The sequence below is a fragment of the Medicago sativa genome, chromosome 6, assembly GCF_051527215.1.
Source record: "Medicago sativa cultivar Bolivia chromosome 6, Bolivia_mono, whole genome shotgun sequence".
In the NCBI taxonomy this organism is placed as follows: domain Eukaryota; kingdom Viridiplantae; phylum Streptophyta; class Magnoliopsida; order Fabales; family Fabaceae; genus Medicago; species Medicago sativa.
This window is the reverse complement of record NC_140754.1, coordinates 82,808,987-82,832,191: the sequence shown is the minus strand read 5'-3', so window position 1 is coordinate 82,832,191 and position 23,205 is coordinate 82,808,987. Positions and strand designations below refer to the sequence as shown.

The following is a 23,205-nucleotide window of genomic DNA, read 5'->3' as shown; positions in this document are numbered from 1 at the left end:
GACAAGACCTCCACAACATCGGTAGAATAATTTGCCTTAGGCTTGGGATGTGAAAGATGCCAAAACTATATCATGGACTTTCAGCTCTATTGAGACTGAGATGATCCATAACTTGCATTCTATTAAAACAGCTACAGATATATGGGAATATTTCAAGCGAATATACAACCAGGGTAATACTGCCAAGAGTTTTCAGTTGGAGCTCGTGATAGCCAATTGGAAACAACGTAATCTATCTATTTAGGAGTATTAATCCAGTGTCTTGAATCTATGGACAGATAAGAAGAAATATACCTGAGGAAGAGGTGATGCAGCTAGTAAGTCGAAGAAAAAGTAATTCTTAAGGTAATTAAGAGCAATATTCTTAGGATGGTAGACTAACTCTCCAGACATAGGAGAAATATAAGCCAACCTAAACTGCAAACAAACAACATAGTAGATTATTTCACTTTTAGATTATGAAAACACAATAAACTAGAATTAAACTCAACTGCCGTGTTTAAAATTCTAGACACACATTTTTCTTCCTAAAGGTAAAGAGACTGAAAAATTATAAGAAAAACCATTAGAGATAATCTTATTTAAATGGTCCTATCATTAGACTTGATTCCTGAAAGGACAAAGCAACCTCGCCATATCATTAGACAGAATAGATGGATTAGCACAAATTAAATCAGAAAAGGTGATTACTGAGAAATTACTTGGATAAGAATGTTCAAGAAATACAGGATATCAATTAAGCTTCTAATTACAGCAAGTGTTGTTGCCATCGTCCAATTAATAACAACACATTTATCCTGCAGAAAATGAATGAGAAAAAGTGAATTTTTTTTAAGCAAGGAAAAAAAATTGCATTGGAAGATTTACAATTAAATAAAAGGAAAAGAATCGTACTTTGTTCACATAGAATAAGAAGTAAAATAACGGATCAACAAAAATTGCGACCAAGCACAATATGTCCAACAACTTATTCCATTGTTGTATAATTCTCGTGTGTGGGTTCAAAACTCCTGGAATACATGAAGAGCAAAAAGAATAAAGATTTCTTCCAAAACCTCTGGCGTCTCCATGAAGAGAATTCTCAGACTGCAAACATTCAAAACATGAACAAACGTATGCATTAGAACATCAACTATAGTAACAGAAGATTAAAGAAACGAAAATGGCATGACAATGAACATGATAGTTTGTTTGCGCAGTTTGGTTAATTATGCCTACCTCTAGGACAGCTATAAGCTATAGTGTTGTATATTAGTTGAGTGAATTAGGGTTTACAGTGTTACAAGTCATTTATATAGTACTACGTTTCATCATACAACAATACTCCTGAATTGTACCGCGTAGCTATCGTCCCAGCACCCCAAGACACCCACCACAACAAATAGATGGGCCTAACACATGTTTGGGTCAAACGCAAGAGCAGGGGCAAAGGGAGCTTCACCAGCTTAGCTTCCTGCCCCATGCTCCTATTTTGTGTCTATGTATGAGTCATACTGAACAATATCCGCCTTGGCGAATATCAAACTTCTATGAAGATTTCTTGCTTGACTCTCACATCATGGCAACACCTTCATCTCACGCAACACCTTCTATAAACTTTGCTGAGTCAACAGATCATTAACCATCCTTTGCTGTAATCTGAAATTACCTATTTCTTCGAACTTTGTTACCTTGAATTTGGCACGAGGGTTAATCGCCATCTGATACCAAAATTCGAACAACAACTAGTAACAAGATTAAGGAAACAAAAATTGCAAGACAATGATGAACATGATCGTTTGTTTAGGTAATACGGTCAATTGTGTCTACCTATGACTATAGAGCAGCTATAATTTTGAATATGTATATTACTTGAGTGAATTAGGATGTACAGTCTAACAAGTCATATATAGTATTATGGTCCAAGTTACAATAATACCCACTGAACTGTACGATTCATACTCAACAGTATTTTTGGTTATATGAAATTAATAGAAAACAGGAACAAATTGTGCACAACTATATGACGAAAATGGTGCATTCATCATAATGATTGGAGTGCAATAAGGATCATTACACATTTCTAGTTGCCCAGACCTCTACAAGTGTTCATTTTTATATGTGCCATCAAATGCAGAAAAATTTTCTCTCTTGTTCTCTCTTACCTCGTTTCCAGTAGTAGGAGTAGCATTTAGTGGACCACTCATTTGGCTAATCGAAGTTTTCCTCGTTGTACGAAGCAGACCAGTATTTCCAACAAGATTTGGTTGTCTCTCATATGGATCAAGTGAAGCCATAGGAATAGAAACGGAAGCACTTTGTGTCCTTGATATGTTCCTTTGGAAGTTAGAATTTTCACGTTCATCGGATCCTTGTGGATGTGTTTCTAACAGATTCGTAATTTCATCTTTTTCAAAATGATTCATGTTTCCTTGATGATTCTGAAAACATAAAAAAACATCAATATATTTGTCTATTTACCATCTCAGCAAATTTATAAAGAAACAAACCAATTTAGCTCAAAATTTCAAAACAAAAATATAAATCATAAAACTGCACTTAACCAATTGGTTAGGCTCAAGTAAGGACGAATCATTTGAAAGAACCTGAGTTTAAGTCATGGATGAAACAATCATTTAACTGGAAGAATCATTGTTTGGACTTCACTTAATTCCTGACTGAAGTCCAATTTTACCCTAGAAGCTGGAGCGTTCAAGACAAAAAGAACGAAAATTCAACCAGTGACAAAGCCATATAGAACTCAATGTATCACATGAAATACCTTTGTTCTTATATATGGCCGGCAGTCAAATCTAGAATGATGTATTTGACATTATATAGCTAAGTTTCTGGTGACATAAAAAAGATATACAAGCGGAACTTTTATTAAGAGAGAAGTAATGAATACCCTTATTAAGGAAACCCTTATCATAAACCTTGTGAAGCTTTGGAAGAAACCAAGCATATCAATTAGACATTCATTCTTTCATTGACCTAAGCTAACTATATAATTGTATCTTACAAGTATCCAGCGTCTATAGTTTTAAATGATTTTTTTTTAAAACTCGGTATCCAAGCCAAGGACCGACTAATCCGAAGGATTTAATTCCACACTTCACTTGTGGAACCCTATTTAAAGTCAGAACATGGCTCTATATGGACTTAGGAATGTATCATTTAAAATGAAAAGTTAGTTAGTTACATTTAACAACACACATGATGTATGCCCCTTTTTCATGCCATTGAATTTGAACCTACCTCTACAAAGCATCAATAAATTTCAAAGCTAACACTTACACATACCGACATATTTGTTCAATGTCAAAAAATAACAATATGTTGATTGTCCAAAACAGAACACAAGAAAGAAAACAACAATTTTTTAGAACAGTTGTCACCTATGAGGAAAGCAAAAAGGGTAAAGGAACCAGTGGCAGCACCAACAAAAAGACTAAGGGCCTGTTTGGTAAAGCCTATTTTTAAGCTTATAGTTTAAGGCTTATGTCTTACAAGGTCACTGGACGAAAAAAGACATGTTTGGTAACCGTTACTTTCTCACGAGCTCAAAACTTATTTTTACGAGCTTAAGTGGTTTTCTATAAAGCACGGATACTGACACGGACACCGGATACGACACAGACACTAACACGCCGACATAGCTAATAATTTGAAAAAATCACATGATTCAGTGTAATTACAAGTGTCGGTGTCGGACACGACACGTGTTTGACACTGGGACATGCCTAATCCGAGGAGTGTCCGTGTTTCATAGGTGGTTTGTGATAAGCTAATTCAAGTCGCTTATACCTTATCAGTTTTTATCTCAATTTTACCTCTGTTAATTCAAGAATTGCTTACACATGAATAGAATGCAAGCGGGGCAATAAGCTGCGCCGCTTCAATAAGCTAGCTTATCCACTACCAGTTATAAACTTACTAGCTTATAAGTCATCATCTATAAACTAGTTTATCAACTATCAATTATTTTTTACCAAACAGAGACTAAGAACAAATCAAGAAAGCAAACCAAGAAAGAGTAAAAGAATAAGACCTGATTAAAGAGGAAGTCAATGTGAAACCTCAAAAGCTGTTTAACACCAATTCAACTTAATGCATTTTTAGGAGATTAGAGTAAACAGAATTGGACTCATAATATGTATAAACAGAATTTGGAAGTGTCTGTGTGAGTTTGGAAGTATTAGTGATAGTGAAAGGTTGAAGACTCAAAAGTCAATCTATCTATTATCAATATACCCAATATTGAGTAAAATTTTAAAGTACTGTTCACAATTGCTAGGATGGCTTCTATTTGCTTGCATTAAATGCTGACATAACAGTTTCTACACGGTGACACTGTTCACCTTTTAAAAAGGATAAATTTCGTACGGATTATTCTGTTTTTGCATTGTCTTATTTCCTTTTGTCCTGCTGCATTAATTAGATGTTTTCTATTAAAATTTATTGTTTTATAATGTTGAAAGGTTTAGTAGCTTTTTGCCTATCATCTTATCATTTGTCAACTCAACATTGCATAGTTACATTTTCAAGGTACTTTAAATCGAAAGGGATCAATATAGCACTATAATTTATAATTTATTTTCATACAAATAGTATTATAATACAATAAATGTCCTAAAAAGGAGCATCCAATACAATAAAAAAAATTGAAGAATTATGTTCTCAAAATTTTCATAGGGGATGTCCCACACAAAAATCCTATATGAACCTAAGAAAGAAGACTACACCTGCAAGATTGACGTCACAATATTTATACTCACACCAGCAAGTACCAAAACCTTTTTTTTTTTTGAAAGGAAGTACTAAAACCTAGAACCACATCACCCTACCTATTTTTCCAAAATTTCTTATTTCATTGCACAAATCATTTGTCTATAAATACCCACCATTTCACACACGAACATATGTTGCAACACATCTTCCCAAATTATTAGTTTTACTCTTCACTCCTTCACCTTCCATTTCTGCAAATTTCAACAAATTCTGCAAAACACAAGTTGAAACCAGAAGTAATCAGTAGTATTATTGAGAAGAAACTGAAACAAAAAATCACTTCTTTTACAAGTTAAATTTCTTTAAGATGATGATGATGACCCCCACATCAATATACCTTTCTGAAAGGAACCAAGGTAGAATTGAATGTAAGTGAACAAACCTTTATTTCTGCTAAATAGCTTATCGTGTGTAGAAGTTGCAGGAATATTCATATCCGGTCGAGAAGAACCAACAACTATGATTATTATGATTATTTCTCCAAGTATAGAACGTGAAAAAGCAGACATTTCAAAGCTAGGTAGAGAATGGTATGGAAATGCATGTTTATTGAAAGAAAAGATCGTACTAATTCAAAACTCAATTTAATTATATTGTAATTCATGTTCATGTTGTAATTCATATTCATGTCAAGGTCTGTTCAAATTAACTATAATAGTATCTGCATATTCAAACCAGTTTGCATGGTTGGAAGTTCGACTATAAGCAATATTTGGGAAATTATAAACTCTAGAATCAAAATGTTTAGTTCAATTTGTAAAATGGTGAGAAATATGAACATGAGAAAGAAGTGATTAAAGAGAAACAACAAATGTGAAGGAATATGAGAGATTGTCACTCGCTATGTATGATCTCAATAGCCATTTACTGGTATTTTCCAATTTGAAATTATGTTAATGATAAAATATAGAGTTTGAGTTTTTTTTTTTTTTTTGTTAATGATAAAATATAGAAACGGAAATGCCAACATTGGCATTTACAAATGATGATCAATATTCAATACTATTCCTATCTAGATTGTAACTGATGCATAAGGACATGTTAACCAATTTGGAACATGATTTCTTCAGGTCATAAACATTTACAATTTAGAACTGATGCTCAAGTAAAATACTTACAATCGGTAATTTTGAAGGCACGTGAAGCACTTACTGGATACATTTCTTCTTCCATAGTTGGTGTAGAACACTCTAATGTCATATTCTTCTCTGTTCTACAAATATTCTTCCATCCTAACTCAATATTTTTGTTGCATCAATCATGATTGATTTTTGTCATTCTACAAATCAGAGACATATCTTAACTGATTTTTGCAAAATACAATGACAAAAGCAAAGATGATTAACTTTTGTTGATTGAGCATTTGATGTGACATATGAATCCTAGACAAGAACACATGAAAAAAATTGGTGGTTCATAGGAGTATTATCATTTATGATAAATGCAGACATCCCAAGCAAGATTTGTAATGACTTATTCCAAAGTCAAGAAGACCTCTAACCTTACAATCATTATTTTAAGAAAATATGTTTTTGAAAAGAAAATAAGAAGAAAATTTGCAGTAGTTTGATTTTGGAAACTGAGTTGGAGTAGAAAATAAAAATAACATGTTTGGTACACTTTACTTCAAAATTGTTAAAATGTTCTGCTCTTTGCATTCAAGTTAGTTTAAGAAAATAATAGAGTTCTATACTATTACATATATGTCATTAATGAAAACTACCTAATGTGAATTTTTTCAAATCCAAATTTAAATTGCAAAAAGAGAAAACTAAAACTCAAAAAAAACATGTTTTTCTAAAAAGGGATTTGTGATTGAAACATAAATCAGTCCAAAAATCAAATCAAGCAATAAATAAATCTAACACATGGGTAAATTATACGATGAAATTTGAATATCAAAATAAAAAATATTAGGGCTTCATAAAAATTAGGACTTTCAGTAGCATTTGTAGAACAAAGGATACTTACACATAAAATTGTAGAGGAGAAGGAGAGCATGAATGATATGTTTCTCCATTGTTGAAACTAGGCTGGAGTTTTCTTGGAAACTCTGACTTTAATAAGCTTGCTTTCGGCATTGATGTGCAGCCACATTTGTGTTATGGTTTTCTCTATTCCATTCCAAAATTTACATGTATAAATTTTTCCGTCTCTTCTTGATCCTTTTTTCATCTCTTCTTGATCCTTTTATCTCTTCATTCTTTTATTATGCAATCTGTCCTAAAAAGACAGAAGAAAACCATTATTGAAAATACAACATTCATATGAAATTCATAAATGTCAATCATAAAATGAAATGATAACTTTAAATAATTTTATGCTTTGCAAAAAAAAATTACTCTAAATTAAGCTAAATATGCATTTATATATTTGCACATCTATATATTATTATAACTATTAATTTTAGCTTTTGATGGAACTTACTGCAGAGGTAGTGATAATTGCCAAGGTGACATCTTCCTTTTGTATATTCTTGAAGGATTCTCTTTAGTTGTGTGGAAGCAGAGTTGGAGCTCCTTCATCATAGTTTCAGCAACCCAGAAAATGGTGAATAAGTGCGTATCATAAAAACAAAACAATATGGGAAGATCTTCTGCAGATCTGAAAAAGGACTATAGAATAAAATTAGAATCTATTACTCACTTGCTTCACTTTTTCAAACTACTAAATTTAGGTATTCATCCTAATTAACTTCCCTAACCTCAAAATTTATTTATTCAACTATTCATCCATTTTATTTGCATCCAAACGGCAATTGATTTATTTCAATTTAAATTTTATATTCAATTTAGATTTGTATCTGTCTATTTGCAAGACATGGATATTCATTCAGTTTAGGAATTTGAAAACAACCAAAATATAAAATGTGAATAAAAAGTTACCAGCGGTTAACATTGAATGTTAATGTACAGTATATGCCAATTTATATGAGCTGTAAGCTTCTTTAGCGATGGTGTTCAAATGATAGGTGTTGGACACCATCTTCTGCAAAATCGAACAAATCCCATGATTATTAAAACCCTTAGCAATATTCAGATTATGTTCTCAAGTTGACAACTGAGAAAATCAACAAAGAGAGCCAAAATGATTCAAAACATATTTGAAGAAAAGAAAAACAAATATATATATATATATATATATATATATATATATATATATATATATAAAACACAGTAAGAGGAAACCACTCATATAAAAGGCAACCACAAATCAAAGAAAGGCGTGCAAAATGATCTAGATAAAGAAATGTGAAAAAAAGTTTGGATTACCTTTTTTGCTCAATTGATGAAACAAGGTTGAATTGCATGAAAACTCCATCAAAAGAGATAACCACTTTTGAATCTGATTTTTTATTGATTATGTTTGGATAGAATGAAATTGAAGGTTGAAGAGATGAAAAAAAGGTTGGTTCTTTTGTCCGATCGATGTCGATCTCAGCGATGGTGGTATGAGAGAGATTGGCAGCGGCGGCTGAGGAGAAAAATTGTTGTTAGGGTTTCAAGAGAATGAGAATGAGGATGGGAGGAGACAGGCCGGGTTTAATGGGAAATTGGGCTTTTGCCAATTCTGCTTAGTTCAGGGGAGTGTAGACCTCAAACAGTGGTGGGAATAGCAATATGTCCAAAATTGCATTTTTATTGATTTTAATAAAATAATTTCAAACTTGCAACTTATGTCATTTAATTCTTAAAAAACCTACACACCCTAAAATATATCTTTAAAGTGAACTTTCAAAATAATTTGAATGTTAATTGTTATTGTTGAACTTTAATTTGTTTTGAAATTCAACTTAAACCTACTTCATTCGATTCGACGCTCGATCGGAATTCAATCATACAGTTTCATAATTACATACCACGAATCACTTATATACTATTGCTTTTATAAATCATTTTTCTGAATAAGCAAATTTGACTTATTACCTACATAAAAATGACTTAAAAATTATAAACAAAATAAATTATATGTCGTCTTTACTCAAAAAGTTTGTTCTACATGAATTCGTAGTAAAAAAAAATTGAATAGTTTTTTTTTCAATAATTTGATACGTAATATTAAAACAATGTATACAAGTCCTAACTCAAAATGTAAAAATGTCAAAATTGTTAGGCGAAATGCCATGACTGGAGTACGAACTCAGGACCTCAAGTTGTATGTGTGAATTTATTAAGGCTTTGTCATTTCATCTATCTACCAAAAAAATAACAATGTCTTCCTCTTTTGCAAAAAAAAAAAATGCATTTCCCTTTTTTTTATAATAGCAAAAATAATTGATCATTTCAAAAACTAAAAATAGCTTATATTAAATCTTAAATTTATCTTCACATTAATTCTTATTTATATTAATATTTAATTAGTTTGTAATCCATTGAACACAATTTTGTTCATTCACATTTTTTAAATTTATGTTGAATAACTTTTTATACAAATTAGTTTATAGGTGGTTGGGAATGAAGATTTTGGGAGTGGAAGTTATGTGATAACTTATTTATTTGAAAAAGCGAATTAAATAGATATATATCGCAAAGAGAAAAGCAAGATGGTGTTGAGTTTGCACCAAGTTGCGGTTGAAGCATGACAATGGGGAGGCCACAATGGTGTGGTAGCTAGGGTTTAAGGAAGGAAGGGAGGATGATCCTCATAAAAAATTGCTTTTACAAATTTAAAAAAATAAAATAAAAACAAGAAGTGAAGTTATGATTGCATATGTGGTGAACAATGCGTAATGCAAATATTTCTGATTAAGATGGCATCATTTTGTATGACGTAGTTGATTTACGAGGATGGTAGTTTCGCCTTTAAGGTTTGATCGTAATTTATTTTGGCTTTGCATTGAAACTCTTCGAATGAGTAAACAAGATATCTAACAAACAATTTGGCGTTGTTGTTCATTCAAAATTAATCCTTATGTTAGTCCATTCTTGCTTTTTCTTACACACACACACACACACACACACACACACACACACACACACGTTGTCATCATATGGTGTTATAATCATCTGTTTTTTTTTTTTTTTTGTCAAAGAAAATAGGATGTCGCAATATATATTTTTAAGTGCATATGAGCATAGCTGTCAATTAGAGATGTATTTTTTATTTTTTTTTACAATTTGTGTAAGTATTTATGGATAGTTGTTATGTAATATGGTGGTTACTACTTGAGTTTTCTCTTCATACTCGATTGAATATCTATTTTCTAACGTGATCGTCGCAACAATTGTTATCGTTGTGTATCGAAGATTACACTAGGAGATTCGCTCCATAGCCTTAATGATGTGTGTTGTAATTCTGAATTATCTTCATGTTGTACTTTATGTCTACGTTCCAAGTTTATCTCTCTGACTTAATTCAAGAATGGCCATGCTTGGACATCATGACTACTGTTGAATAAAACATATGAGTAAATGGTCCCTTTTTTTTTCTTTTGTTGGAGATGTTTTCAAAAATTAATACAATAAATGTAATGCAAAATAAAAGTGAGTTGAGGTTGAAAGGGTTGAATAAATATATATCGATACGAGGTGAGCGTAATCGGTATAGTCTTAATCACACGAACTCGATATGGACATCAGACGCGACATGAACAACGATGCGGTGACACCTTATTAACAATTTGAAAATAATATAGTTTTGTTTTGTGTATTCATCGTATCGTGTCAATCTCGGACATTGATTGACACACATTCGATTTTGGGACACACTTAATCCGATATGTAGGTGCTGATGTGTAAACAAACGGTAAAATTACCCGTGCGTTCGCGCACGGGTAGCACACTAGTTGTATATCATTTATAACAAAGGTAAAAACCGGGTGTGTAATAGAACCGGAAAATAAAACCCAAAAAAACCAGCGGTTTCAACTGTTTAAGAGGTTCAACCCTGTTTTATTTGTCTTTATTTATTATAAAATAATAAACTAAAAATATCAAAAATAATGTAATCATTAATTGCTGTATCTTTTTAAATATTTTTACAAATATTTTTTTTGAAGGAAACATACTCATAGCATTTCATTTATAATAATTGTTTCAATACAAGAAGGGATATGATAATAAATATTTTAACAAATATATTGTTTTAGAAAGTTGTAAAATATTAAATACATCCCATTAATATTAAAAAAAACAATCATTAAATAAGAGGTGGAAAAGTCTTTTGAACAATAATTACATTTTAAAAATTGTGACATATCAAAAATAAAATGCAAATTTTTTTACAATAAGAATTGGTGGGAATATTATATATTTATATATGACACACTTGACCTTTTTTTTTTTTTTTGAATTTTTTTGTTCATCTTTCTCTTTTCTCACATGTCTTGTCTTGCAACATTTTAGATTATAGAATTAGAATGCAAACAACATAAAAAAAAAATTGTTGTTCTTTCAAAAAAAAATTGTTAAAAACATTCTCCAATACTTTATATTAGATTTCATAATCCGAAAAGGTGAACAGGTGAGAAAAGAAACTTTATTTTTTATTTTTGAGGGAATAACCTCACTAGACTTGGTGCTTTCAAATTGAGAGAGTACATTCATTTTGTAATTTTTTATTTTACATGTTGTAAGTACATTATTTTTCGTGATTATTTCACTACAAGAAATGTTGCATTTTGCCAGGGGCAGAAGCCCTGTCAAAATGCAAAAAACCTTGGCAAATGGATGTTTGCCAGGAGCTTTGCCAGGAGCAGAATCCCAAGCAAATATGCCCATCGCAAATGAACATGCCAGGGCTTTAGCTCCTGGCAAATTCGCCCCTGGCAAAGACCCTGGCACAGCTCCTGGCAAAATGCGTCAAACAGAACACAGACTTTTCTGACGCCCTCTGTCCAAAGCAGTCTTTTGCAGACCATGTCTGCGTCATGTCAATCCTTTTCAGAAAGATGTCAGGCGCTTTGCCAGGGGTTAACCCCTGGCAAATTGTTTACGAATTTAATAAAAAAAGAACGTTTTTATTTGTTATAAAATTCAAAATAATAAAATTTAATATTTAAAATAATTTTTAAACAGAATTGAAATTTTTTTCGATAATTAATTCAATTTAATTATTAAAATATTTAAAATAAACGTTTTTAAATTGCTTTTTTTAAAAATTGTTTTAGTAATAAAAATTATTGGCAATTAAAGTAATAGCACACATAAAATATAAAATATTGTCTAGCAACATTGAAATTAAATTTGTGCAAATACTACACAACATAAGTATCACAAGAGTAGGAATTGTGCTGGGAAGTATAAGAAACTTCCCCAAATTACAGACCTAGAAATGAAATAGATAAAGCCAATAAACTTCAATCCTCATCATCATCCTCATCATCCTCCTCATCTACCGGATAAGGGTCAACATTGGGACTTAAAAGCGGCGCACTAGTGTGGGAGGGACCTTGAGCCTGGGCTTGCCTAAACTGAGCCAGCTGCTCCTCATATGACCTTTGACGGTTAAGCAAATCTTGTATAACAGCCGCTTGACTTGCCATCTGTTGTGTTAATTGCTCTTGCGTCAAACGGTGAATAAGCTCCCGCATCTCTGGCGTCAGCTCAGGCTGCTGGGAGGACCCTTCACCATGATTGAGGGTTAGTCTTAGGGTTGATGCAACACTACCCTTCCGGTAGTTAGCAGCCAAGTTACCAAGACCGTATAGCTTTCCCTTCTTCTTGTCTCCAGCAACTTTTTTCCAAGTGTTGAAGGTCAAAGAATAATCAACAGTAGACCCATTAGAAATAGCCTCGGCAAGCTGCCGGTCATACTCCTCCTGTTCAAATAATAACAAAATATTTAAGGACAGAACTGGCAAGGATAATAACAGAGAAACAGTGTAAGGAGAGTGCAGTTAAACAGAGAAACTAATTTTGATAATAAACAAAATAAGGAAACTAATCATAAGAATGGCACTTATCATGTACATCAATTGCACACATTTGTTTATTTTTAGTTTTCTTGCAATCACATAACAGGTTTGGCAAGTTGTAATTGCTTATAGGATCTCTCAAAGAAATAACATACGTATAAGCTTATGTTTATATAAAGATTAAGAACACATTGGCTGGTGCAACCTGTGATAAGTTCTAAATTCTATAATTATGTCAATGCTTATTATAATATCTAATATGAAAACTATATAGAATCAAGTGGCTTAAGTTAAGTTTCTATTATGCAATCATACTGCAGAATGCACATGCTCAAAATGTGTAGAGTCAGCTAATCAGAGATATAAAATAGTACTATATTGCATAGATAAAAAAAAAATCACAATCCTCCATGCTCAGATCAGACGCGGCTGTAACTCAATCCCACAAAACTGACTACTAAGGTAAGGGTCACTCAAGCCTTATAATATCTATTTAGGCCATGTCTCTAGGCAATGAAGAACGGAACACATCCGCTAACGTGTCATGATGAAGGTGATGAATGATACAGAGGAAGTCCAAAGTTGCCGCAAGACATCTATAACACAAATTCATAAGCAATAACAGGGTAGATCCTTGTAAGAATCAACAAAGTCGATTAAAATTACCGCGGACAGATGGTTGGATGCAATAACAAGACTCATAAGTCAACATTAGGATATCGATACATTAAGAAATAACATTAGATGATTGTGATATCAGCAGCAACGAGGCCATTACATAGCTCAATTCTTCGGATGTCAATACACAATCTCATAACCAAACAGAGAAATTCAACAACAGTAAAAATAAAATTGATATGGAACTATGATGTTTCATCCTTTTCTATTCTTTCAAAAAGCAAATATGCGATGAAGAAGTATCTCAACCTGATTTTTCTCAAATTTTTCAAAACTAGCACACATAATTATCTCAAGAGTTGCATCTTTAGGAATAAGACTTATGATAAAACTCTGGTGAGGGAAGGAGTTAGGGATTAAACCAACAATCGATCATAATTCACAAAAAACTAAACAACAAAATTTGAGCCTTTTATAAAATCCTCAATTTTTTTGACAGAAACCTCATTTCATTAGATTGACAAAGCATCAGACCATACAATTAAGGCAGTAGGTTCTGGGACATTTCCCACCCAATTTTTGGAGCCAATACTCTTAGCTATTCCTACAAGACTATGAGCTGCAACATTTTTAGCTCTACAAATAAAAAACAATCTAAAATTTATCATTGATGACATTAAGTTCATACAATCTGAGATCACATTATCTATTTCAACTAACTTCAAAGCACCGTTCAGTTTCGTATCATCAAATACTCTCCCTTGAGCTAAAGCTTACCACACTTAAAAAAAAATAGTGCACATGACAAAAAAAATAGTGCACAGACCACAATTCGGATTAAAAAAAATGTGGCAAATGACAAACAAGACAGAACTGGTACCAAACTGCAACAAAAATAGTGCAAAAATGCAAAACCAAAAGTGAGAGATACGACAAGATTACCTGCACACTCCTAGCACGCTCGTCGCAGTATTGGCCGGACCTATTTTTGTGTGTTTTGTCGTGAAGCTCGTTAATAAACGGATCCCGACGTAACCTCCTAGCCTATTTGTCACAAGAAATAAAATTTAGTATTGATTTAAAACAATAAAAATTAAATGATATGGAAGAATAAATAAAAGTATATTATTTTTACCATACGCTCAGCGTGCTCTCCGTTGCTTAAGCAACCACCAGTGTGAATGCATCCTCCCTTTTCCGACGCCCGGTTCTTCTTTGCTTTGTCGGATTTTTCCTTGAACGCCTCAGACGCCCAATACTTAACCAATTGATCAAAGATAGGCGGGCCAATCCAATGCGGCCGCTTTCTTGTCTCCTCAAACCGCATACGGGCTCTTCTAAGTAAATCTGAAAAACGTGCAGCAGCTCTGATATGAAAATTACGCTTCATTATATCATTATACACACCTTCCCAAGAACACTTGGTCTGCATTATAACATATTAAACAAAATTAGTATACTATAACAATTGTGCATATGAAATAAAATAAAAATTATGATGTAGATTTGAAGTAACCTGAAAGAGCCTAAACCAGCGCTCTTTTTCATTATCATCCACATCACCATATGTCTTCCAAAAGTGATGATAGCAGTTATGAATGATGGATCTGATTGCTTCAGCAGCCGGTTTGCAAGGCAAAAATCTGAAACAATATAAACTCATAATTAAACATTATTACAACTTAAAATATACATAAAATAATTGAAATTGAACTTACGAGTTTCCACTAGGCCTTAAGATGAATCGACGACGAGAATCTCTCGGATAATCTGGGAAAACATCATTAAACAACACCAGCTCTCCACCACCCTCTTCAAGCACATTTTCTTGTTGGGGCTGTGGTGGGTTTTGTTGTTGTTGGGGTTGTGGTGGATTTTGTTGTTGTTGGGGAACAGGTGGGTTTTGTTGTGGACGGATTTGTTGTTGGGAAAAAGGTGGGTTTTGTTGTGGAGGGATTTGTTGTTGTTGGGGAAGGGGAAGGTTTTGTGGTGGGACTGAATATGGTGGTAAATGAAAGCTCGGAGGAAGGAAGGTCCCATAAGGAGGTATGGTGCCATAATATCCAGGATGTACTGGAGGGCACATGTAAGTGGGATGAGGAGCAGAAGCCGTCGCAGGAGCAGAAGCCGTCGCAGGAGCAGCTACACTAGCCTGGGAGGACCCAGGTGATCCCTGGCTAGAAGATGCAGCAGATGCAGCAGATGCAGTAGATGCAGTAGAAATGACAGGGATCGGGTTTAATCTAGCCTCTGTCGCTGCGTCCACTAAGTGCGTATTATACCGCTTCCTGCTGTTGCCCTTGCTCTTTCCATTAGCTTTCGGAGGCATTCCTAGATATTTATCAATAACAAAAACATCATATCAAAACCAGTAGTAAAAAGGCAGTAGTAAAAAGACTCAAACCAGTAGTAAAAAAACATCATAGAAATGTCTCCTAAATGCAACACCAACACCAAATGGATTACAGTAATTTGTTGAATATCAAATTCAAGAACAACTTTAACCAAGCCATTATTAGCAATTGAATATCATATTCAAAGCAAGTGAATTTGTCAATGTAATTTCTCGTTGAACTATAGGGGCAACAGTCGTAATAAAGATAAACCGATCCATGAGCAATTCCATCAGCTATCATATTCATGACATTTCATTCTAAGGATTGTTGTGGTAGAACAAAAAGCTCAATAGGTTTTAATAACACAAGCATCACAGACATAGGAAAAATCAGCAAGGATTGTTGTGGTAGAACAAAAAGCTCAATAGGTTTTAATAACACAAGCATCACAGACATAGGAAAAATCAGCAAGGATTGTTGTGGTAGAACAAAAAGCTCAATAGGTTTTAATAACACAAGCATCACAGACATAGGAAAAATCAGCAAGCAAGTCCAAGGAAGAAAGATTACTAACATGTTTGAAGATAATGACATTAATCAAACAATTTAGAACTCTAAAAGCAAGAGACAAGGTCTCAATCCTCATCTACAACTAGAACATGCGCTGCAGAAAAATGTTGTGCGTAGAAACATAAAAAGTGTTGCTGCCTTAAAAGGATTTCATAGTTGGCAAGCACATAAGTCATCTCTTTAAACTCCAAATACTTACCAAGATTCTCAAGTATTTCTTCCATTCTCTTCACGATGGTTTTAACATTGAGTGACTCAAGTTGCATAGCATGAAGGATATACATAACATCAATCAACAAGGGTTCAGAGACAACAAAATCATATGCACGTTCTTAAATGTGTAGGCAAGAGCCCTCGAAATTATGTGAACATTTCATACAAAGAGCATGGAGAGTGATAATATTTCATTGTTTGCTGCTACATGGAAAGCCATAATAGTTCAATACTCACATACAAAGCACTTTATGTGAATAATCAATTTGCACTTAAAGAAACTTGGCAAATTAAACTATTTTCTAGATGAAGTTAAATATTTATTTTTAAGGGATGAAGTTAAACACTTTGCCTCTTGATTCAATTCTTTTGTCTCAAGGAAAATACATTTGATACCTTATTACTATAGCAAATATGCTAGATGCTAGTGACAGTTTTAGTCCCATGGCTAGTACCTACAATACGTTACTTTGACTCGTCCGTATATATCTTTATCAGCTCAAGGACAAGGACAATTACATGTTTATAAAGACGGGTTTGTTTATACAGATTGAGTTTGGAGCAAACAAGTTAACAGGATACAGAGTATGCAGAGAACTCACCAATATTTTTGTTTCATTTTGTATTGCTCAATTTAACATTTGTACCTAAAAGGCTTTACTAGCTTTTATGCTAAATTATGCTAAAAGCATTAAAGAAAGGATGATGAAAATAAACAAATTCAACCATGTAACTACCACCATCAACTAACTAATACATTTAACCTCATTGCTAAACCACCAACTATTAATACTCAAACCTATAAAATTCAACAACTAATATCCTCTCAACTCCATTTTTGAAACTAGAGATCCATCCCTTGAACAAATGCTATAGAGGTCAAAATACTTGTGAATGTGGCATGCCATGATGGTTACTTCTTTTAAATGACATCTCACATTCAAAATCTAACCAATATCTGAATTTTTCTTAAAAAAAATCCACCAACTCCAATGAATAAAATTAACAACATTTTATGTCTTTATTCAATAAAAGGTTGAAAAACATCACCTTTTCCCAGTTTTTGAGAAGCTACTCCCAAGAAAGAAATTAAAAAAAAAAAAAGAAGAAGACTTCTTTATGTGTTCCACAATAATCTATCTAAAAAACAGTCCCAAAATGAATTAAACTATCAATTTTCAATAAGATATTAATCACTTTTTTTAACCTGAATTAAACAACAAAATGAATATGAACCTGAATATGAACTAAACAGTCCCAAAATATGAACCTGAAAATACGATATTAGTCCCAAAATGAATTAAACAGTCCCAAAATACTTTTCCTTTAACCTGAATATGAACTCCCAACTATGGTATTGTGACCTAATTACAACTTATAGCAGAAGTGCTTATGTTATTTACAATGTGTTATAATGCTTAAAGAAACTTGTTTAACCAACAAGATTGAACATATTGCATTATTCAAAAGAAGAACACAGATTCATATAAGATTCATAAAAGAAGAACACAGATTTCGAACCTGAGCTTGAGAAGACGAGATGCGTTTCTACTGAAGTAAGGATGAGCTTGCGGTGAAGTAAGGAAGATTCGTTTCTACTGAGCTTGAGAAGATGAGATGCGCCGCTTGGGAGAGATGCGCCGCTTGGGAGTGTGCCTCTGCGTTGGAAGAACGAAGGAAAGAAAAGGAAAGTTGAGGCTTTGTAGGGTTTGATGAGAAATGTCCAAAATAACCTTGTTTTGTTTTTTTAAACCAAGGACAATCTTGTATTTTCATTAACGGTACATAGCGGTTCTAAACCGCTATGTATCGTTGCTCCGCTATTTGCCGCTATTAACTACTATGAATTAAACAACGACATATTCATTAATTTTGAAAATAATATCATTACAATTAGAACAATATAAAACTAAGTCAACAATACATCAATTATAATAATCCAACAATACATTAATTATAATCCAAAAACACTTTCATTGACTTCATCTCCTTCATCCAAATCCCCTTCAATATTGGGCTCTTCCAAACCAACATTATCCTCATCATTTTCATCTTCATTAGGAGTTAACAAAACAGTAGGATCAACATGATCCCCTTCAACTTGTGCATCACGCCAACCTGTAACCGGCTCAACTTCAATTATCTCATTAACATTTGAAATTTCATCAATTTGCTCAACTTCATCAGTTGGTTCTTCAGTCTCGATGCGACCCCTTGGTTTTGTTTTGATTGCAACTGACCACCCTCGTTTGCGTGGTTGAGTTGGGGGATAAGGAACATAGTACACTTGCCTAACATTATGTGCCATGATAAACGGATCATACACATTATACTTTTTGTCCACTCGAATGTCAACATTGTGGCTTATTTTGTTCATTTTTGTCCACCTAGGCGAGGGATCAAACCAGTCACAATAAAATAACACCACTTTATCCTGATTGTAAAATAACTCGTAAATGTGTTTGATGACGCCATAGAAGTCATCTGCACCTCCTTCCGTAACTCCTTTTACATATACACCACTGTTATATGTCTTCTTCCCCTCACTCCATGATTGGGTATGAAATTTATACCCATTTACGAAGTATGTATGATATTCAGTGGCACATTGTAAAGGACCTTGAGCTAAACCTCTTAAACGAAGTATTTGATCCGTTGGTTCGGTATCGAATACTTTTTGTTTAAACCAACCAGGAAAATATTCATGTATGTAACCAGGCGAATCATCACCAAATTCTTCATAAAAGGTATTAAATTCCCTATACCAAAATTAAAAACAAAGTTAGGCGTGTTTTAACTTAATAAATAATGTAATGGGAAAAATGTGTAATAGTTTTGTTTTATACTCACTCAAGGTATGGTTTAACCTCCGCGCAATTAATTAAGACATGAACATGAGCTGATCGGTACTCTTTCGGATCTACCATCCAATGTTCCCTCGCCTTGCCAGATTGGCGACCAGGTAGATTGAAAACTGATAAGGTCAACGGGTCTCTTTCACTGTCAACATAAACTTCATTTCGTGTAGTGGTTGGAACAAGCACACGGTCGATGAAGTAATGACCGAGAAAGTATGAGGTTTCCTTATGAACGTAAATAGCACAGATTGATCCTTCAATTTTAGCCCTATTTTTAATGGATCGTTTTGAATCTCCCATGAATCTTTCAAAAGGGTACATCCACCTATATTGAACAGGCCCGCCAAGCTTAGCCTCGTATGCCAGATGCACCGGAAGATGTTCCATAGAGTCAAAAAAACCTGGCGGAAAAAATTGCTCAAGCTGACAGAGTATGATTGGAATTAACTTGTCTAATTTCTCAAGTTCATCGACTCTCAAAGTTGAAGCACAAATGTTTTTAAAAAATTGACTGATCTCAGTGAGTGGATTTAACACATGGGAAGGCAGTGAACTAAATGCACTTGGGAGTAAGTGCTCCATGAAAACATGATTATCATGACTTTTCATTCCATTTACCCTTCCGGTTTTAACATCAGCACACCTGCCCAAGTTAGAACAATATCCGTCAGGCATTCTCAAATCTTTCAACCATTGACAAACTGCCTTAGCTTCTTCGGAAGTTAGAGTGTATATTGCCTTGGGTTTCAACAACTTACCATTCGGTTGAGGTTTTAACTCCAAGTCCTTTCTTTTGCAATACACTTCTAAGTCTTTTCTGGCTTTCTCATTATCTTTTGTTTTCCCTTTAACATCCATCACTGTGTTAAATATGTTGTCAAAAAAATTCTTCTCAATGTGCATTACATCAAGATTATGTCTGAGCAAGTTATCTTTCCAGTAAGGGAGGTCCCAAAATATACTCTTTTTTGTCCAGTGGTGGTCAACTCCGTATCCTGGTATTGGGATAGTTGTGCCAAAATCAGTGACTTTAGGATAATCACTAACTCTTGTGCACACCTCTTCTGATGTGATTTTTGGGGGTGGGCCAGCTACTACTCTCGTATCCTTCAGGAAGCCATTCTTGCTTCTTCTAAACGGGTGATTATGAGGCAAGAAACAACGATGATCAAACCACGAACTCTTCCCTCCATGGTCCAAAGTAAACGCCTTCCTATTTTCCATACAATGTGGACAAGCCATTTTTCCATGGGTGCTCCAACCAGATAACATGCCATACGCTGGAAAATCATTAATTGTCCACATCAAAGATGCTCTCATTAGAAAATTCTGTTTGGTTGAAATATCGTATGTCAATTCTCCAATCCACAACCTCCTCAAATCATCAATTAAAGGTTCTAGAAACACATCTATGCCTGCTTTAGGGTTATCTGGCCCTGGAACAACACACGCCAAATACATGTACGGCTTTGTCATGCACATCTCAGGAGGGAGATTGTAGGGGGTTACAATGATCGGCCAACAAGAATAGGGTTTCGCTGATGCCTGGATATATGGAGTAAAACCATCAGAGCACAATCCAAGTCTTACATTACGCGGATCTGCTGCAAAATCAGGATATACTTCATCAAAGTGTTTCCAAGCTTCACCATCAGATGGATGTCGCAGCACTCCAGGAATTTTGTTTGAATAATGCCACGTCATATGCCTAGCAGTTTTCATCGATGCAAACAATCTTTGTAATCTTGGTATTATTGGCAAGTAAAACATTGTCTTATTCGGAATCCTCCCACTCTTGGTTAGACGATACCGTGGACTCTCACAAAATTTGCATTCCACCAATGCTCCGTCATTTTTCCCAAATTCATTGTCATAAAACAACATGCAACCGTTTATGCAACAATCAATCTTATCAACTTTTAATCCCAACTTCATCACCAACCTCTCAGCGTCATAATAAGTTGCTGGCAAATTTTCTTTAAAACGAGTCACATCCAACAACATCTCCGTAATTTCATCCACACCTTTATCAGCAACACCATATTTTACCTTATGAGCTAAAAGTCTGACACACATTGATAACTTTGATTGCGTACACCCTTCAAACAGCGGGACATTACATTCACTCAACAACTGGTAAAATCTCTGGGCTTGCTCATTTGGGGCTTCTTCACCTTGTTCATCTTCAACATCATCATTGTAAGACAATTCCACACCTAAAGCATCAGCGACCATATCATTCATCATGTTGAATTGCTCATTGTCATCCACATTTATTCCACTACTTGAAGCTTGTGCATTGACTCCCGCCCCAAAATTTTGAAATTGTTCACCGTTATAAATCCAAACCCAATAATCAGGCATAAATCCAACTTTTTCCAGGTGTTTCTTCACTTCATTGGGGTCAGTCTTTATATATCTACACGCACATTTAAGACACGGACATCTTATCCCTCCCTCATTTTGACAAACTTGTTGTCCCCATGCCCATGAAATAAATCCGTGAACTCCTTGGACAAAATGGGGTTTTAATCCTCTTCTACCCGGAAACGTTCTCTCATACATCCAACTACGATAGTGCTGATAATACTCCATCTTTGTCACGTTCAACTATAACATTCACATATTTAAAAGATTAGTAATTAAACTATAACGTTCACATATTAAAATATTACTTAATGTTGTTTTTGTACTAACTAACATAAATTGCACTAAATTTCTTTACGCGCAAATCATATTACTAACTAAGTTATTATTTTTACTAACTAACCTAAATTGCGCTAAATTTCGTTACGCGGTAATTTTTTTAACGCGGAATTGATTTTAATAAACAAATTTCTTTACTTAAGAAATAGTTTGTAGTTAAAAATTATTTTTTTACACAACTTTTTTTCCTAATTTTAACAGCTTTACCTTAGAAATTTTTTCTTTAAAAATTTATTACAGAAAAATTGAAATATACTTCAAAAAAAAACTTGAACAGGAAAATATTATAACATCATCCATATCAATAGTATTTATACTAAATTGCGCTAAATTTCTTTAAGCGGTAATTTTTTTAACGCATAATTGATTTTAATAAACAAATTTCTTTACTTAAGAATAGTTTGTAGTTAAAAATTATTTTTTACACAATTTTTTTTCCTAATTTTAACAGCTTTACCTTAAAAAAAATTTCTTTAAAAATTTTATTACAAAAAAATTGAAATATATTTCAAAAAAAACTTGAACATGAAAATATTATAACATCATCCATATCAATAGTATTTATAAGTAGAAAAAACTACTAACTTGTTGAAGCTTGATGATAGAACAGATCCAAACAGCAACAAAGATGGCAAGGGAACAACAAGAGGCAATAAACTTGATCACTGTTGCAAATTAAATAAGTGAAAAAAATAAGTAAATAAGCAATCAAAAAATATAACATGAAATTATAACAAGTGAAAAGAGTTATACCTAATGAAATAAGTTTAATTAAGATGGGAAAGAACAAAAAAAAATTCTAAGGTTGAGAGGCATTTTTTCTGTCTGTAAGAGTTATGCCTCAATGAATGAATGAATGATACGGTGCTCTCATTGCAAATATTATAGATCTGCAATTTGCCAGGAGCCCAGCCAGGAGCTACCCCTGGCAAGGCTCGGTCACCAACTTCAACACATAGCCGCAGGCCTACAAAAAGTTGTCAGCAATTTGCCAGGGACTTGTGCATTTTGCCAGGGGTTCTGCCCCTGGCATGTCAGCTTTTCAGAATTTTGTCAAATCTTCTGCATAATGCAGAGATTCCCTTTGACTATTGGGACTCAAATTTGAATTAAAATTTCCCGCCGAAAATTTGCCAGGGGTTACTGCACTTTGCCAGGAGTTTGCTCCTGGCTTCTTGTAAAGTTTGTAAATGCCATTTGCCAGGGGTTTCCCTGGCATTACTCCTGGCAAATTTGCCAGGAGCATCAGCTCCTGGCATTATTCCCTGGCAAAACACAA

The 23,205-nt window shown here is 33.7% G+C and overlaps 3 protein-coding genes across 6 annotated transcripts in view; all 3 read right to left on the bottom strand.

The window, feature by feature from the left end:
• LOC146917425 (putative cyclic nucleotide-gated ion channel 20, chloroplastic) overlaps window positions 1-23,205 on the bottom strand; it is a 47,050-nt gene that overhangs the window by 23,434 nt on the left and 411 nt on the right. For 3 of the 4 annotated variants that reach the window (XR_015015618.1, XR_015015617.1, XM_085719272.1), the window contains exons 1-5: window positions 4,031-4,181; window positions 2,145-2,420; window positions 895-1,086; window positions 702-797; window positions 295-417 (exon numbers count right to left, since the gene is read on the bottom strand). Coding sequence is in view for 2 of the 4 variants with exons in the window: in XM_085719272.1 (XP_085575398.1) it covers window positions 295-417; window positions 702-797; window positions 895-1,086; window positions 2,145-2,405 (672 nt within the window). In the remaining 2 variants the exon portion in view is untranslated. Of the gene's footprint in view, window positions 1-294; window positions 418-701; window positions 798-894; window positions 1,087-2,144; window positions 2,421-4,030; window positions 4,182-23,205 lie in introns of those variants that run through there. The other variant, XM_085719273.1, reaches the window with a different exon arrangement.
• On the bottom strand, window positions 11,921-18,038 carry LOC146917427 (uncharacterized). The gene is made up of 6 exons (XM_085719252.1): window positions 17,884-18,038; window positions 14,962-15,574; window positions 14,760-14,886; window positions 14,379-14,669; window positions 14,186-14,287; window positions 11,921-12,529 (listed from the first exon to the last, which is right to left on the bottom strand). The coding sequence occupies exons 2-6, from the start codon at window positions 15,570-15,572 to the stop codon at window positions 12,068-12,070; spliced, it is 1,593 nt and encodes a 530-aa protein (XP_085575378.1). The 5' UTR covers window positions 15,573-15,574; window positions 17,884-18,038; the 3' UTR covers window positions 11,921-12,067.
• Window positions 18,210-21,824, bottom strand: LOC146917426 (uncharacterized). The gene is made up of 2 exons (XM_085719251.1): window positions 19,213-21,824; window positions 18,210-19,121 (listed from the first exon to the last, which is right to left on the bottom strand). Exons 1-2 carry the CDS (start codon window positions 21,813-21,815, stop codon window positions 18,317-18,319), a joined length of 3,408 nt encoding a protein of 1,135 aa, XP_085575377.1. The 5' UTR covers window positions 21,816-21,824; the 3' UTR covers window positions 18,210-18,316.

Excerpts from the sequence above, each read along its gene's own strand:
- LOC146917427 (XM_085719252.1), bottom strand. The coding sequence starts at position 15,572 with ATGCCTCCGAAAGCTAATGGAAAGAGCAAGGGCAACAGCAGGAAGCGG. Across the intron at positions 14,887-14,961 it reads TTAAGGCCTAGTGGAAACTC|ATTTTTGCCTTGCAAACCGG; the intron begins GTAAGTTCAATT and ends ATATTGTTTCAG. Across the intron at positions 14,288-14,378 it reads GAGAGCACGCTGAGCGTATG|GCTAGGAGGTTACGTCGGGA; the intron begins GTAAAAATAATA and ends TGTGACAAATAG.
- LOC146917426 (XM_085719251.1), bottom strand. The coding sequence starts at position 21,815 with ATGGAGTATTATCAGCACTATCGTAGTTGGATGTATGAGAGAACGTTT. Across the intron at positions 19,122-19,212 it reads GAGGTTAAACCATACCTTGA|GGAATTTAATACCTTTTATG; the intron begins GTGAGTATAAAA and ends ATTTTGGTATAG.